This window comes from Haemaphysalis longicornis, unplaced genomic scaffold (genome assembly GCF_048455015.1).
Source record: "Haemaphysalis longicornis isolate Haplotype H1 unplaced genomic scaffold, Haemaphysalis longicornis Haplotype H1 scaffold_1, whole genome shotgun sequence".
Taxonomy (NCBI): Eukaryota; Metazoa; Arthropoda; class Arachnida; order Ixodida; family Ixodidae; genus Haemaphysalis; species Haemaphysalis longicornis.
Genome location: NW_027526203.1, coordinates 445,577,472 through 445,594,586, shown reverse-complemented (window position 1 = coordinate 445,594,586; position 17,115 = coordinate 445,577,472). Strand labels below are relative to the sequence as shown.

The 17,115-nt window shown below is 46.5% G+C and overlaps 1 protein-coding gene across 1 annotated transcript; it reads right to left on the bottom strand.

The window, feature by feature from the left end:
• Positions 1–15,019: 15,019 nt before the first annotated feature.
• LOC144162227 (uncharacterized) lies at positions 15,020–15,442 on the bottom strand. Its single transcript, XM_077692693.1, has one exon. The coding sequence runs from the start codon at positions 15,440–15,442 to the stop codon at positions 15,020–15,022; it is 423 nt and encodes a 140-aa protein (XP_077548819.1).
• Between the last annotated feature and the right edge of the window lie 1,673 nt (positions 15,443–17,115).

Here is a 17,115-nt window from a genome sequence, read left to right as displayed (position 1 = left end):
TCACCCCATCACCCACACAACGGCCATTCCTAGACAAAAACGTTGTCAGAGGCTATTCAGCACGAAACAACCCGACGAAATCGACATTTATACTGATCCCAGCCTGACACCACCAAATGTTGGAACTGCCTGGGTTTCACCAGATGACCGAACCATTATAGGAACCCGACACTCCAAAATTCCTGTAACACCCACGGAAGCGGAACTACTCGCCATTACCCATGCTCTTGACTACTTGATGTACGACCACCATCAACCTATACCAAAAAAGATCCGAATATTAACCGATTGCTACGAAGCATTTCAAGAACTTCGACGACCATTTTCAACGCACCCTTCCGTAAACCAAATTATCCGGCAAACAATGACCCTACAACTGCATGGCATTCAAGTCCACATAGACTGGACTCCTGGCCATGATTTGGCGGCACCGGGGAATCAGACAGCCCACGAAGCTGCGCAGGAGGCTTGCTCTTTCCTATCCTCCGCTGACCTCGCCGTCGCCCAGCCTTCAGACCTTCCTGAATGCTTGGACACGACCGAAAATATCAGCGTACCCCCCGCCATTCGCATACACCGGTACAAACACGAAAAGAAACTCCGGCTCAAGCAACTTACGCCGAAGGATCACGTTTCCAACAGACCTTCCCTTACAAGAACCCAAGAAATCTTTAACAAATTTTATACAGATGCATCATTTTCACCGGAAACAATTCGCAAATGGTACTACCCCCACATCAACCCAAAATGTCCATACTGTCAGCAAGCCGTCACGGCTGATTTGCACCACCTGGTCTGGACATGCCCCAAATTCTCTCGATACCGGAATTTCACTTCCCCAAACCCAGATCCCTCAACCCGTATCGATCCCCTCACATTAGATGAACACACCCTTAACCTTATAATACGGTTCGCCACTAAGAGCGGTCTAGCGCGAGTTATATAGCGATGGCCTACACCAGTGAATGGACCATTCAATGCTGAACAATTGTCCTGTGAAAAACTGATGCCGCCTCCCGAAGACCACGAACTCATACGAGCCCCCTTCAACCATGAATCCTCCCCTCCCAACTCCCATCCCCCAAGGCTTCCGGCCTTCCCTTTTTGAATAAAAGATTTAACAACAACAAACCGGAATGGCACGTGGCAGAGTCCTATTTTGAGATTTTTTTTTTTTTTTTTTGCATTTTGGCAGCATTCTCTAACGTAGCTGCGTGGGGTTTTTTAGCGCGACAGCGCTTGTTATGTCAAGCCAGCAAGAAATAGGAGAGCCCGCAACGCCCATGCGCGTTGGGCATGCGCAGAGCCGCATGACTGCTGAACGAACGAAAGCCGAGCCAAGGAATACGGGACGTCTTTCTTGTAAAAGAAGTCATCCTTGCACTGCCTCGTTCGCCTTTGCTCTGTTGCTGCCGTGTGAATGTGAATGCTTAGGCATGAATGAAGGGAAAAATCGCTAAACTAAGCAACCAGCCATAACATCGCTACACGAATAATAACCAAGTATTACTGCGGAGTAGGGTTGCCACGTTTCCCCAAAGAAAAAACCGGCCAGGGGGGGTGATATGTGGAAGGTTGAGTTTGTGTTAAAAAACAGCCGCCACGTTATTTTTTTTTTTTTGACATGCAATGCCATTTATTGTAGCGTTTTCATACAGAGAACTCCAGATAACTTTGTACTGAAATTAATTGAAATCTTGGTTATTGCTCTGAAAGTGCTGCACTGCACTGAAAATTAGCCGCACTTATTGACCGCACCTGCGGCAGTTCGTTGTGTTGTTCCTCCCTTTGGTCCCCTTCCATCTAAGGAATCACGCTCGGCCACGTATTTTCTCGGCTCGCGTGTCTTTGCACAGCTTGTCGACACATATTTATCGTCGTAGATGCTGTATTGACGCTCACGAAAGGCCAGAAAAAGGAATACCCGCGGCACGATGGCCAAAAAACCGGCCAATGTCGGCCGGTTTTAGGTACACACGGGAAACCGGCCCGCTGAAAAACCGGTCGGGCCGGTCCAAAACCGGTCAGGTGCTCCACAGTGTGGAGCAGCTTCCGCTCACGCGCTAATTGGGAATTCAACCCTCGAAATGACTTCAAATATTCGAATGCTAAGGCATTTTTGTGAAGACTGGATCGGGAAGCCCGTCTGTCCGTGTATGACGTTGGATGGGTCATTTCAGCCTGATACGAAAATGAGCTAGGCCGTTGAACCTTCATACTTTCATTAGAGGTCATTATCTTAGAACGGGAAACAAGTGGGCTGGTGTGTGCATGTTAAAAGCGTTGAAAATTAAGAGGCACGAATTAACGGAACGTTAATTCGCGCAAATTTAACGTTGTGACAGCGCGAATTCACGCTGTCACCTTTTTAATAGACTCATTACATTTTCAATGAAACGATGTATTGCAAGCAATTCAATTTTCTATTTTAGGGAAGCCGACGTTATATAAAGGAGTTTGAATTTTATACAGCTCCATAGAGATAGATGGAATCGTAAAGCGCTTGGGCCATCTTACTTTCGTGTAAAACTTTCTCCTGTTGCCTTAATTGAAAAAAAAATAATAGCCAGCTTGCGTGACGGTGCAGGCCTGATGCCGCAACAGAGCTGTGTTCGATATAAGCGGATCCCTCAGAACCCTATGACGCTCGTCAGCAGAAGACCAAATCAAACGAAAAGTACTCGAATGACTTCAGCCGGGGTGGCCCGGTGAGAGCTCGGAGAACATGAGCATTATCCGTGTAAAATGTTATCGCCTTAGTGCCCGAAGGAATCACGTCCGGTGCGCTATCCATCGAAGGGTGGCCTGCAATTTGAGAGTTCTCCTCGAGCTTGTACATTTCTTTGGTGTCCCTGCCGGCAAGAGTTACTGCTGCCACGGCGGCGATGTCAGTTGTCGCTATCTGGAACGCATGACAAGTCTCGTGAGCTACGCTGCGGACGCTGATCAATTAGTGGATCGGCTCCGCATGCGGAGGCGATGTTGCACCTATTCTTCTCCCCCATCTACTCAGGATAGAGATGGCTATGGTGGAGAGGAGGATAGAGCTGTAACCATACTCCGTACCAACGTTACTTTCCGTACGTAAATGGTCATGCTTCACTGTGCAACACACAATGTGGAAAAGCCATCTTACAAATACCAAGCTTGCATTTTAATTTGGCGTTTAAATACAACTGCAGGGTTGGGAAGACATGTTCTTCAGAACAGTATGACAAATCCTGTATCAAAATATGGAGGTCCTTCGACCTTCTTTTTATTAGAGGCGAAGCACCTTAGGGGCTCGGGCTGTCGGCGTCTCCTGTCGCTGTCTCATGTCAGTATATCAATTAATCAAACGATGGTCAGAAAGACAAGCGTATAATAGATAAAACCGGTTAAAAATAAACTAACATAATTTAAACTAATTTAAAATACAGGATTAGTCAGGATTTAATTGCATTAGTAGCAGAAATTTGTTATATAGCGTCTCAAAATTGGTTTCAGGCGCCAGGTTTTCTCCTGTAAAGCATACTTCTTAACATATACTGCGGCGTGTGCCACGAAGACAACTTACGGCCATTCTGTATATCCGGTTCAACGCAAGAGAGGGTGCCAGCAAGCGCGCGATTGCTCCTCCCATCGACGCTTCTCTGGCGCCCAAACAGGGTGCACCGTGTGGCAAGAGAAAGACCTACAATCTTTGAATACACTTATACACTGCCACGGCCGGACCCGACTCTCCTTCTCCCCCGCTCCCCTAGACGGCGCATGGGATTTTTTCTGACGCGTAGTTTGGGGGGGGGTGACAAGAGCAAGGCAGCTTGAGAGCCGACAACAAAACAAGTGAGGTTTCGCGGTTGCATTTCCGCATGAAACTGATGGTGTAACTGATATGGCCCACATTTTTTTTTTGTTCTGGTATCAATAAGATCAGAGCAAAAGTTGTTTGCGTATATACTATATATTTGTTTGCAACATTCCTGAGTTGAGGCGCACCGTGACGCATAGTGTTATTTTATGCCCAGCTTTATACAATTTTGCAAAAGAAGCATATCCCGTACGGGATATGCTTTTTATTCAGGTATAGTCATACGTATGACTATACCTGAATAAAAAAAGCAACACACCCCACAAGAACTGCCTAATGTATACTTGCAAAACGCAAAAAATACACCAAGGACGAAGGAGGACGACAGGGACAAGCGCGACTTGCAACTAGCATTTATTCGTAGTTCAGGGATGCAGGTTCGATTCCCAGTCACGGCGGCTGCTTTTCTGATGGAGCCGAAAAGCGCAAACGTTTGTGTGCTTGAGATTTCAGCGGACGTTTAAAAAAGCCAGGTGGTCAAAATTAATCCGGAGCTTTCCACTATGGTGCGCCTAATCGCCTGTGTAGCGTCAGTGCATTTAACCCCATAATCAATCAGTAAGCATTTATTCGTAAAAATGCTCATATATTACACAAAAAATGCGCACATCAGTGAGAAATTAGATTCCACAGCGTATATAGCCATCTGTCTGGCGACAAAATGGCAATATGATTTGACACAGCTCGTTTTCAAGTACAGATAAGAACTAGGCAACAACCGACAACTGTGTGACACCCGGTACCACACACAAATAAAGAAAAAAAAAAACAATGCCGAGAAAGCAGGGTGCGGCCGTTTGGAATTATTCAGGGGCAAGGTACGCAATTTATTTGGCCGATGAACCCGGCATACTTATGCGAGTGTGATCAAGGCGAGCCATCTAAAATGTCCCAATGGTTTCTCTTGCGAGCTGGTTTTTCTGCTTTGCTATCCCTACAGTCTCACTAAAGAGAGGCGTGCATTCGTATTTCCGGCAATGTGCACTGAGTTGCAGTGTGAGTATTCTTGAGGTCCCGCTTGTGCTCGCGCAAGCGTACATTCAACCATTGTGATGTCTGCCCTACGTATTTGTGACCGCATGGTAGTTCTCCGATGCAATACAAACTTTCCCAGAACTCTGTCATAATCTGCACAATACAGTCCATCAGGCAACTAAGTATGAAACACCAGTCCTTAAAAATTAAACAGGGTAGAAAAAATACAAGGCAGACTAGTTGTTCAGTTTGCTGCAACTATAATAATCCCATCTGTCGTTTACAGATTCAAAAAAATATATTCCGTGTGAGCTGTGTTCCTACCCCGCTGTGCGAGTTTTTCCAGTTGATTTCTCGGAAAAATTGGCGCGGCCTGGGTATTTATATACAGCTTGGCAATCCTCCTTGACAAATCGTAAATCCGATTGTTGAGTGGATAGCGGTTCAATGATGAGGCTTCAACTAACCAAATAATGCTAGCTTGTTTGAAGGCAACAGCACTACCATAAGGCGCTCGCTATGTGAATGTAACGATTTTAGATCCTTGAATTCACCCTGCAGAACACGAAGCCATTTCTCCACAATGCAGTCGATCTTCAGGACATCTTTTCATGGCACCACCATTAGTTTTCGCCGCTATGAGTGCTGGCCAACGTTACTAGGTTAGGTGCTGGCAGCTTATTGGACAACAGTGCATATTCATCAGAGGATGTGCAAACATGCACTTTCTGCGTCACAAATTGCCACACATGTGGCTGTAACTGGCGCTGCGGCATACACACTACGCCTGTGAATGCGCTTGGCGGCAGCGGATGAACAGTGGGCTAGCAGCGCCACCCCCCACTTGCGGCGGCAGGCAGCAAGATGCCCCAATGCGAAGGACGTAAGGGGAGCGCGGGAGGAGGAGAGCCACGTCCGGCCATGACACTGCATGCTTCACCCCTCCCAAGGTTTCATGTTAGTGGAAATGGACAGAGATTCTTTGTTGCGAGTTTTTCTATACACTGATCAGAAGTCCCCAAATTTTCATTCCATACGTTGAGTTTCGTTCCACACGGGCGCGAGAACATGGGGATTAGGAATACACAACTTTGCTGTAAAGTGAGTTGCACACATAAAACATTTACACTGTGTTACGCTTCACCTAACCCTGACCATACTTGTAGTTGATTAGAGACACACGACACTTTATTTAGCTGTGATTACTTTTTATTCTCAACAACCCGTAATTCACCAAGTACAGACGCTGTCAGCCTATGCCCATCACTCCAAATGGTTAGGCATTGACACTTGCTCCACTTCTTATCTTTGTTTATCTCTATTATCTTCCACTGCCCATTTGGCAAACTAGCCTGTCAGTGCGAGGAGCAGGAAGTGGCACCACCACACAGCCCTCTTGCGATACCTGCATTCTTGCCTTGAAAGGATATCTGGGATCTAGACCATGTTTCACGAGACAAGCTGCTTTGGCAGTGACCACACGCAAATGGAATGCACCGGAAGGTTTATTTTCAAGTTGGGAGCCCCGCCAAGCGTTGCTCACATGGCCTGCCAGTCAATTAGCCAGTAACACTTCAGGCACTGCTGCCACCATGATTGTTCGACTACTAGCTAGACACGGTTTCACATTAATATTTCTGTCCCACAAACCCTGGTAGTACAGCTGAACAACCATTGCTCTGGCTTTAGAAAAAGAAACCTCCACAGGTAAAAAAAAGGACAAGAATTTTGAAATTGTTTTTCAAGAAATAATTTAATGCTGGACATTTTTTTTTTATGCTGGCACAAATGTTATCCTTCCCATACCTTCTGGAAGTTAATGAACTGATGCAATTTTGTGCTAATCCTGATGCTTCCTGTTTCACTCACAGTTTGTGCAAGTAGCAATAAACTGGTATTGGTGTTGAGAAGCAGATAGAAATGGTTGTAAGCAGTATTACGCATATATTGCAAAATTAGCCCACTCACTGCTACCTGAAGTTAAACTAAGCGGTGGCAAGTAAGTTGGGGTTCAGCATGTTACTACTGCCGCTGACAAACTGAAAATTACAACTAATGGCCTGACACAGTAATTCCATTAAATGCCAGACAGCTTTGATTCCTAGTTAATTTTGCAAATATTTAAGGACATGGAGAAAATTAAAATCTGACACAACAATATCATGATGGAGTCTCAACTTCCCACTTCATATTTTATGTTACAGATTCTTCAATGAAAGCTGAAATTAAATTGTATATGAATATGCCCGCACGCAGCCATTCAGTATTAGGGTGGCTTGTGGCCACAAAAAAATTATTTGAGGAGGAATAGTTCAAATCTTCATAGCCCCAATTGTTGTGAACCAGAGACTGAATTTGGGAATGTAGCAATTGAGATTCATAAAACTGATTTCCTATCATTTTTTTTACATCACACAACTGAAGATTAAAAAAAAAAGCAACTGAGAAATTCTTGTCTTCTCTAAAGACATGTCTCTTGTTACAAATTCCAAATAGGTTTTTCCTTTTTCTGAAGAACAAAGTGAAGGGTACGCATGTTATTGGACACCCATTTGGGCAATAAACACCGACTATTGTTACATGATGAGTTGTTGAGCTTAACAGCCAACAACTATTGTCTTGCTGCTTTTAAAAATGTGGCCTGCTTACCTGTGCCAGAATTGTTTTTGTGCATGTATCGCATTTTATTGTGCAGAGAACGGTGGCCTCAGCTGGGCCAGCTGGTGTGTTTGTATGTAGAACAGGAAGGCCATCCTTGCGCTCTTTGTTCTGCATCCTCACATCATCTTTTTCTACATGAGAAGGGGATGTATGCTAGTCAATGGCTGCTGGTCATGTGAGCCACAAAACAAAACAAAAAACCGCTGCTGCCACTCAAGCAAACCAATAAGACATGGTTGCAAAAGCCTGCTAGAGAGAGAGAGGGAGGAGGATGAGCAGTGGGGTCACCAAGACGGCAGTGATGGGGTGTACCGTCACGAACGTGTGATTGCAGCTGGCTCCGAAAAATGAGACGGAACGCTTGTTGGATGCCCCACCTCCAGAGCACGTGGCAGCAGCTGTAGTTGCATGACTGAATGCTGAGTCAAGAAAAATAAATGTTTCAGTTTAGACAGAAAGCAAAGGCTTACATCCATGGTCTGGCTCGTAACTTGAAAAGAATTTGCAAGAAATGTACTTTATTCTTCCCAGATCCCGCGGGTAGACCATGTGCAAGCATGCCATAACTCTGCTTTCTAGGAATATATGCCAGTAACAATAGACCCTAATGTTGGTTTCTGTCCTGCTCCAAGGGAGCAGCTTATTCAGTGTCAGTTCTATGCGGCAAATGGCATAGTATCCACTAAGCAGACTGGTGCCTCAACAAGCAATTGAGAGAACAAGACGGCGTTGCAAAGGACACCTATGGTTGCACAGTGGGCCTGCTGTTGCAAGGAAATGCTTTGAAATGCATGAAAGACGTCACAAGCGGAAATTCAAATTACCTCGCGCGTCAAAGTGTAGAAGCAGCTGAGATGATAGTTTGGCACCAACAAACGTAAATACCCTCTGTACGTTCAATTGAGAATGAAAAGAGCTGAAGTGGCACATTGGGCCACTTTGGACACAAATGGTTTGGTGATTATTGTTGTTGTGTTAGCTAGTTTTCTTATGAGGTGCTTTTCCCCCTTTTTTGGGCGCCTATTTTGTGTTGAGCATGTCAGTAAACGTCATGCATAATAAAACTTCAGTATTAAGTTAGAAAGAAAGTAAGTAAAAAAGGTAGATGGGCAGATGAGATCAAGAAGTTTGCGGGGATAAATTGGTCGCAGTTAGCACAGGACCGGGGTAATTGGAGATTAATGGGAGAGGCCTTTGCCCTGCAGTGGGCGTAGATAGGCTGGTGATGATGATTAAGTTTAGGCTGCCATGCAGAGGAAGGTCTGGACTGACTCCTAGTGGAGATCTAGGGGATAAGGGGGGGACCCCTTGGAGTATGGTGAAAAAAGGAGGGGTACGGCGCACACTGCAGGCTTGGTAGTGCTAGTTTTGTAGGAAGGAAGGAGGCAATCCGCCCTCCTCTTGTATCTTTCACTGCCCCTATGCCTGTTTTCTTTCTTTGTTGCAATCTCATTGTGTTGGTGGTGTTGTGTCTGGTGAGGTCTTGGACAGCTGCCTCGTGCAGGGGCTGGGATGCTTCGTCGTGGGCTTGGTTAACAGTGTTGAGCATGGTGGTTAACCTCTGGTTGGTGTACTTGGGGTCCAGTGAAGTGGGGGAAATGTGGACTTCAGTAAGACGTGTTGTTGGGCGAGTTGGTTCATATTACAGAAATAAGATTTAGCGCATCAAAGACAAGGATGGCAAATGGACAGGATGGGCACCCGTCCTGTCCATTCGCAGTATTTGTCTTTGCTGCGTGAAATCTCATTTCCGTGAAATGTTGACCTCTTTGCTCAAAACATGTTCGCTGCATGCTGCATGAGCATGTCTTTTTGCTGTTGGCATCCACCCAAATGGCAATGGCACTTTCCGACCCCCAACTCTACTTGGCAAAATGTAAATGGCCCCTCCACAAGAGGACCCTCTTATCACCTACCACTGGAGCTGCCACTCTTACAATAACAAGATGAACCAATGTGGCCTTTACATTTGCCCACTTCCTTTCGAGATCATAACCATGCAAGGATCAGATATCCCAACCCCATACTCTGAGGATACATGTTCTTCTCCCCAGAGCTGCATCACAAAACGGCTACCCTTGTACACTTCAACCACCCCACCTAAACTCACAAGCCCTGGCAAGACACCTCAAGCACTGTTGTAAAAATCAACCCAATGCATTTCAACCAGCACAGCATGTACTATGGTGATAAATTGAAATACTAACAATGGTGCATGTGGTTTTCAGTACATGCTGTGCTTCCTGGCGACAGGCCGTGTATGCGCAGCAGGCATAAGGTTGGAGAAGCCCTCTGGTAACTTTTCCTTACTGCGGAGGCGCAGCCCCTCGCTTAGAATGCGGATCATATACTAAAAACCACACGCACTGTTGTTCATATTTCAATTTATCACGATAGTACATCTTTAACGTATACAACTCCCTCACCAAAAACTGTTAAGATGCTGACCCACTCATCCAGGAAGCCACAACCAACTCCAACCAAGGCCTCCTTCATCTGGGGGGAAACTTTAATGACCCCTACCCCGCAAGTAGCTACCAGCAGGCCACTGCAAGGAAACAGCCTTGCTTGTGGCTATACAACATCCCAGCCTCGTCGGCAACCATCTCTCCCTACCAACCAGATGGGGCACGAGTGGGGCGCAGATCACCATACCCGACCTCACTTTTGCATAAGGCCAGTGGTCCCTCTCGCCGGACACGTTAGGCAGTGACTTCATCATATCAGCCGCTAAGTCGCCCACTAGTAGGTAGTGTACCACTCGTGCAGTCAATACTCAACCAGTTAGTACTCCCAGCAGGCTCCACTCCGCTTCCTGCCATCGATCAAAACATCACAGAATGGACAGATACCCTCGACCAACTCATCCCGAAACAAATCCAAGAAGTCGCCCTCACTGACGAGCTGCATCTTATTTAAATCTGTGATGAAAGGTGCAGCCCCACAAAGAGATGGCAGTGCCAGCATCACAGCAACTGTCTCAAGAAAGACATCACACCTGTTTTATTGTGGGTTTGCGTATTGAACACTGGACTTTGGTTCCACAGGGTAGTTAACTGGGTTTATTAAAACTTAGATAGAGACAGTGAGGGAGTACAAGCGACTACATGGCTGGAGGATAGGAGTAAAGAAATTGATAAGGCTAGTCCCAGCACTACCGAAGTTTGACTTGGAGGGCAATGCGGCGAACAATGGTGTATTTTCCAGCAAGCATTCACACGGTTTGTGAAAGCAATAGACACAACCAGTGTCTTGCCGAACGGCAAAGTAGCACATCTCTTGACTGTTGGAGGACCAGCATTTTTTTATGTATATGACACTGTGGAGTCTCCTGCAAGACTGCAACCAGAATTGACTTCCCTTCTGTTATTAACCTTCTCGACGCACACTTCCTACAGAAACACAAGAACTCTACTCATGCTATATTTGCCATTTTTGCATGCAGCAGCCAGAGGAACAATTCGACAGTTTCTTGACAGACTTGAAACTAGCAGTGTGCAACTGCACATTTGGGAGCGAAAGAGACAACATGATCCGTGACCAAATCGTCTGTGGAATACACGAAGAAAGAGCGCATGCGGACGACGTACTACAGTCAAACCCGGCTATAATGAACCCGGATAGAGCGAATTATGGTATATATCGAACAAAAATAATTCAGTTACGAAAATGCACGGGAAACATATTCCTTATAACGAAGTTCACATCCGATATATCGAACTCTGGGCGCCTAGAATGGCCGCCGAAATGCATGATCTCGGAGCGGCGATTGAGATGTGGACTGGCCACGACCCCGAAGCAAGAGCCGCGACTGGTACATTGCGCCTCGCACGGAGCGACGTGACGCCCAATACTTTCCGTAACTGTTTGCGACGCGCGGGACTCGCGACGGAACCCGCCCTGTCAGCGAGTCCGGACCAAGACAGCAGCATCGGTGAACTGTGGGAAGAGCTCGCCAGCGTTCCCGATGATGTCACGAGTGAAATCCGTCCGACGCTTATAATGAAGCGCTTTCGGCAGTCGATGTGCTCCGCCAATGCTTCTTAGATTTTTGAGGATGCGGACTCGAACTGGTGCAAACAATGTTTCGTGTAGGGAATGCTATGCTAGTTGAAGCCACCAAAACAAAAGTGAAAACAAAAATCACCGTTTTTTTTTTGTTACCTGGGCAGTTAAGGTGGAAAGTAGCTTTATTAGTTGCAATAAATGAATTATTTTGGTATGGTAATGGCTACTGCACTGTGTTCGTTTCTGCATACGCGGATGGCGGAGTTGGTGAGAGGGGAGGCGGGCGGCTCCCGCGGATTGCGAACTCTAAATCAGCTCGTTATAGGCGGGTTCGGCTATATCGAACTATTGGATATATCGAACTAATCGCGGTGCATATTGCAGTTCGCTATAAACGGGTTTGACTGTAGAGCTCGAGGACTCAACTCGAAAAAATTGGGAAGGTGTGCCTCGCTCATAAAGCAACACAGTTTCAAATGAGAATATTTAAAGGTGGGAACTGCGAGTGACAGTCTAGTGCATAAAAGCTGAAAAAATGTTAATCGTGCGAATGGCAGAAGCAAAACAACACTGCAGCAAAAAACCCACAGAAGCCCACTCTGCACAAAGGCAAATATTACGGCAGCAGCCACGAGCTCAAAAAGGAGCCTGCCCTGCATGGAAGCAAGTATGCAACAAATTCAGAAAGCAGAACCATTTTGCAACAACCTGAAAAAGGGGTAAAATAGTAGCTAGGTTAGCAATGTATTTATTGGTTTATTACCGGATTTAACTCCTTACCACACGACAAGCATATGCTGGCCATTTTCTTTACAGGTTACGTTTTTACTCATTGGTATTTTATATCGCTACCACGCACATGTATATTATATACACGTTTTCAGTAAGCTTCAGTTCCCAGTTGTGCACCTGTCCTGTGTATCCCTCTCTTGTTCATCCATCTAGTAACACGGTTTGAATGTTGAGCGTGTCTGTGTATAGAACTATGTATACGTACATACACGATATACAAACTACACACTTTGCAGGCAGTTTGTGGTAAAGCCATATGACTTTTAATCTTTTTGCAAGGCTGTGTAACTGAATAAATTATTAGTGTGCACAAGTTCACATTTTTTATTGCTCCTCCAATCTTTCCTGTCACAGAAACAAAGTTTGTACTGAGTTGAGTTCAGTCACGTTATTATGGGGTCATTCAGATTGTGTTCCCTCCAGTAGTAAGTAAGTATTGTTGAATAAGGCGGACTTAGCCTTGCATAGCTGCCCGCAATTGCTCCGCCTAATCGTCCCCAATACCATATCAAAACTCTCAAAGTCATCACACCTCACTTAGTCCTAAAATAACAGACACACAATGTCACCACACCTCACTTAGTCCTGTGGACTGCAAGAATCCGAGTAGGAGATGAGACACCTCTCTTCGCACAATCCAGTGGTCCCTAGGAAAAATAATGTCCTCCGATGTAGCATGGGGCACTCCTAACCTCTGGAGATCACGAAAAAAGTTCGTCCGCTCAGGGTTGGTTTTGGAGCAGTTCATAATGAAGTGATCAATGTCACCAGTCACACTGCACGAGGGGCACAAAGGGGATGAAACAATGTTGATTTTGTGTAGCCAAGGTGGTGTACGGGCAGAGTCTGTTCTTACTCGATGGAGCAGACAGGCTTCGGCTCTTTTCAGGCCTTTTGTCACAACTGGTTGATGTACTGGTCGCCTAGGCTGCCTAAAGTGCTCACCTCATGGGCGTGCCATAGTGGAGGGCTCCAGATTAATTTTGACCACCTGGGAATCTTTAATGTGAGCCAAAATCCCAACACATGGACGTTTTGCTTTTCACCTGTATCTGAAGGGCAGCCACCATGGCCACGATTGAACTCGCATCCTTCGGTTCAGCAGCACAACGCCTTCTGAGCCACCACAGCAGGTGACACTCTCATCATGTCTGAAAGAAAATCTACACCTACATTCATTATTTTATATATCTTACACCCCTGCTCTCCTCTCCAAATTATATTTGTTTTTCTTTTTCTTCTTGTGCTACTCTTACAGAACTAATGTTTCTCGAATATCCACTGTTGTAAGCATTGTCCATGAAGTCCCAAGTGTCTATAAGAATGGGAGCCTCCCTTGGTATGCTGAATAGCCTCCACCGTTTTACTTCAATATAAATACAACGGAGGCCATGACTCAGTGTTATAAAGGAGTGAACTCTACATTCCCATGTAAAGTTCAGGTGCCTCAACTTGGATACGGAGACAAATCATTACTGAGTGGGCTCACCAAATCAATACGACGGCCGTTTAGAAAGCCAACTTGTTGCTTTTAGGAGGGAACATCCCAGTCATTTGCCAAGTTGCTGCCGCTTTTGCCAAAGTCTAGGAAGTCAACCAAGCTAATTGACCCCTGCAACAGGTAACTTCAGCGCTTTGAAACAACTCGATTGATTGATTGATTGTAGGGTTTTAACGCGCCGACGCAACGCGGGCGATGAGGCGCGCCGTAGTGGAGGGCTCCGGATTAATTTTGACCACCTGGGGATCTTTATCGTGCGCCGAAATCTCGTACACACGGGCGTTTTTGCTTTTCGCCTCCATCAGAAAAGCGCTTTGAAACAACTCAAATCTGCAGGATGCGAGAGAGTGGCACAGCTGACAACACTCAGCATCAAATGAGGCCAAAAAGAACACTTGCTCAGGGTGATAACAGCACAGAGGAAGATGAAGACGGGGACACAGACACAACTCTGTCTGTGTCCCCCTTGCACTCACCACCTACAACAGGCAACACAGCCAACACACAGGAGAAACAGCACTGACTTTGCAGTCACCACAGAGCAATGTTGTCATTGTTCAGGACGTGAACTTGTTCATCAGGGTGACAATTTGAGCTTGGAGCACTGGACACTCTTGAGCATTCTCAGGGGGAAAAAACCACAAGTACTCATTTTCCAGGAATAAGGACAAAAAGGCGAAAAAGATTTGACTTTGCTTTTAAAACCAAACAGGGCATTTATTACCACTGCACGTCGATGGCATCTACAAAGGCACTCAAATGTGTGATTTCTTCACACTTCACTAACTTGTTCCCTAAACATTTCTGTGGCCGCCAATACTTGTTTTTGTTAAGAACAGTTGCTCAAATCAGACACACCAATCCACAGCGCACAAAAAAGAAGAAAAAAAAGTCAGATAGAAGCTAAGCGCAGTCACTGTTGTGTAGCAGAATAAACACCGATTTACATGGCCAAATTACACGAGAGAATGCTTGCAGGCAGGTAGGGTGAATGGTGGTTGAAGCCAAGGGATGATAAGCTGATTGCCTACATGGTGCTACAAATACGACTCAGTGAATACAGTTCATGAGGCCAATCAAGCGCGAGATGAGTACTTTCAGCAGCGCAACAAATACAGGTTTTCTGTTCCTTCAGGTCACGCAGCATTCGAAATCTCTGCGGAACCACCGCGCGCGACACACAAACAAATGTATGAAAGTTGTTGCTGGGAGAGAGCAAGAAAGGCACGCTTTTAGCGCCAGTCACTGTCTGTTCCGTGAACTGCCTTGCTGAGAAGAATCCAGTCCTTGATCTGGCGGCACTTGTCCTCGCAGAGGGGCACGTGCCAGTTCCAGGCGGTGATCTTGTCGAACGTTCCGCTCACACGGACGGTCCTAGTATCTGGCTCGGGTTCGGTGGCAGGGCTTCGCGACACAATACCGCAGTACCCTTCGGGCAGACTCAACTGCCGGCCCTTGAGCTGTCGTCCGCGGCATTGGGATTTGAACACTCCCGGCTGTCCCTCCATGGGTTGGATGCGGGGCACGAAACTTTCTGGCGCCTTTGTTGCCTTTGCCTTGTCCCTTTTCTGCTTCGCCTGGCCCGTGCTGTGTATGTCGCATGAAAACAGGTGAACGTCCACGTTTCCAACATCCTCCGCTTTGATCACCCTCATCTTGAGACATTCGTCGCCTTCGTCGGCTGACATTTTTTTGTGGGGCTGATAGCGAGGTAGCAAAGCCGGCAAAGCCAGCAAGCCAATGCAAAAACAGGCCACAGAACAGGGAGAACAGGCGGGAAAGGAAAAGCGCAACACAGACAGAGCCGACTGCTATGGCATGGCGTGGTATGGCCACTGGTCGGCGACTCTGGCTAGTTTCGGTTTCAAAATTGGGGCGATCCTAGCGGCAGGGTGCTGCGGCGTGGCCCTTTCCTTTCCCTCATCGTTTCTTTCTTTCCACACCACGCATGCTTCCGCGCCTCCTCACGCATGCGCAACAGCTCACCGGCGCCAATATTTTTTTTTCTTTCTCTGGGCGCGCACGGCGGGCCAGTTCGGTGCGTGCGGAAGCGAGCCGGCGTGCGAAGGGCTGCGCGGGTTGCCTAAACGCCTCCACGGGCTGAACGTTTCGCTGTATTATAAAATATATACCAATGTATTCTAAATATGGGGCCGCGTGGGAAGGAGCGTCACCAGTCCTGCACAGCTCTGTGGTGCAGCAACACAGGGCGAAACAGTTCGGCCAAGTTTCTCGTCTTCTCCAAAAATGACAGGTAAGCAAATTAGCTTTGTTCAAGTTATAGTGAATTCCTTAGAAGCCGACCGATTGCACTCTTCTATTTTCACTTCGCACATGTAACGTGAAGTTAATGAGACATGTCAGTCGTCTTGGAGGGGAAACTAATGTGCAAAAATATCCCAGCCTTGCAGGTACACAAAGTTTTAATAGAAGTAAACGCGCATTCGGCGCGCAGACTCTTGCTCGTAAGGTGAATTTGAGGCGGCATTGCCGTTTTGCGATTGCCTTAGTAACTGCTTGAACATCGATTCAGGATTCTTATCGATGTATTTTTTGTTGTTGTTTCTTGCAGTGGGTTTGAGTCTTGGGTGGGGTCCCAAGTCGAGGACGGTTGGAGACTTCATTGGACGTTTCCAGTGGTGAATCACCTCAACCCCTCCAAAGTTATCACGCTGCACCTGCTCACAAAGAAGGCAAGCTCAACTGTACGCGCTTCTTGTCATTGACTGCGTACCTATTACCACGGCGATTGTTGGCGCGGGGTGGCGTGCCCTAACCAATTTTTCCGGTGCCATCTTGCTCCAAAACGGATATTTGCGGCAAAACTGCTGCCAAACGTTGCTTCAGTGCTCCGAAAAATCTGACGTAAAACCGCGGTGTTAAATGCCAGTCAATTTGCACAGGGAGCAGTGGAAGGCCCAGCCGAAATACATGGGTTGTCTGCAGCTGCCATTGCAAGCGTTTCGCTCATAAAAAAAAGGTAGCATTGCCGGCTTTGCTGTTCAATCTAACCTGCGCGCCCGCGAGTGGCTTTGCTGTTCCATAGTTCTAAAGATAGAATCGATATCGGACAGGATGAGATAAGAGGCGCTGCCAACACAAGCTAGGGAGTAGCCTGTGACAACCTAGCCGATATCTGCAAGTAATGAGCTCGGTACATGCGGCTTACAATACAGGAAAACTTTTTTCCTGCGCGTCCCCCCACCCCCCTCATATTCAGACTGTTCACGCGCCATTAAAAGAAAAGACGGGTACGCTCCATTTGTGTTGCGATTGTGTTCTGTATTATACGACGTGGTTGCGCATTATTTTTGTACGCAGATATAAT

Bases quoted from the DNA above. Each gene is read 5' to 3' on its own strand.
- LOC144162227 (XM_077692693.1), bottom strand. From the start codon at position 15,442: ATGAGGGTGATCAAAGCGGAGGATGTTGGAAACGTGGACGTTCACCTG.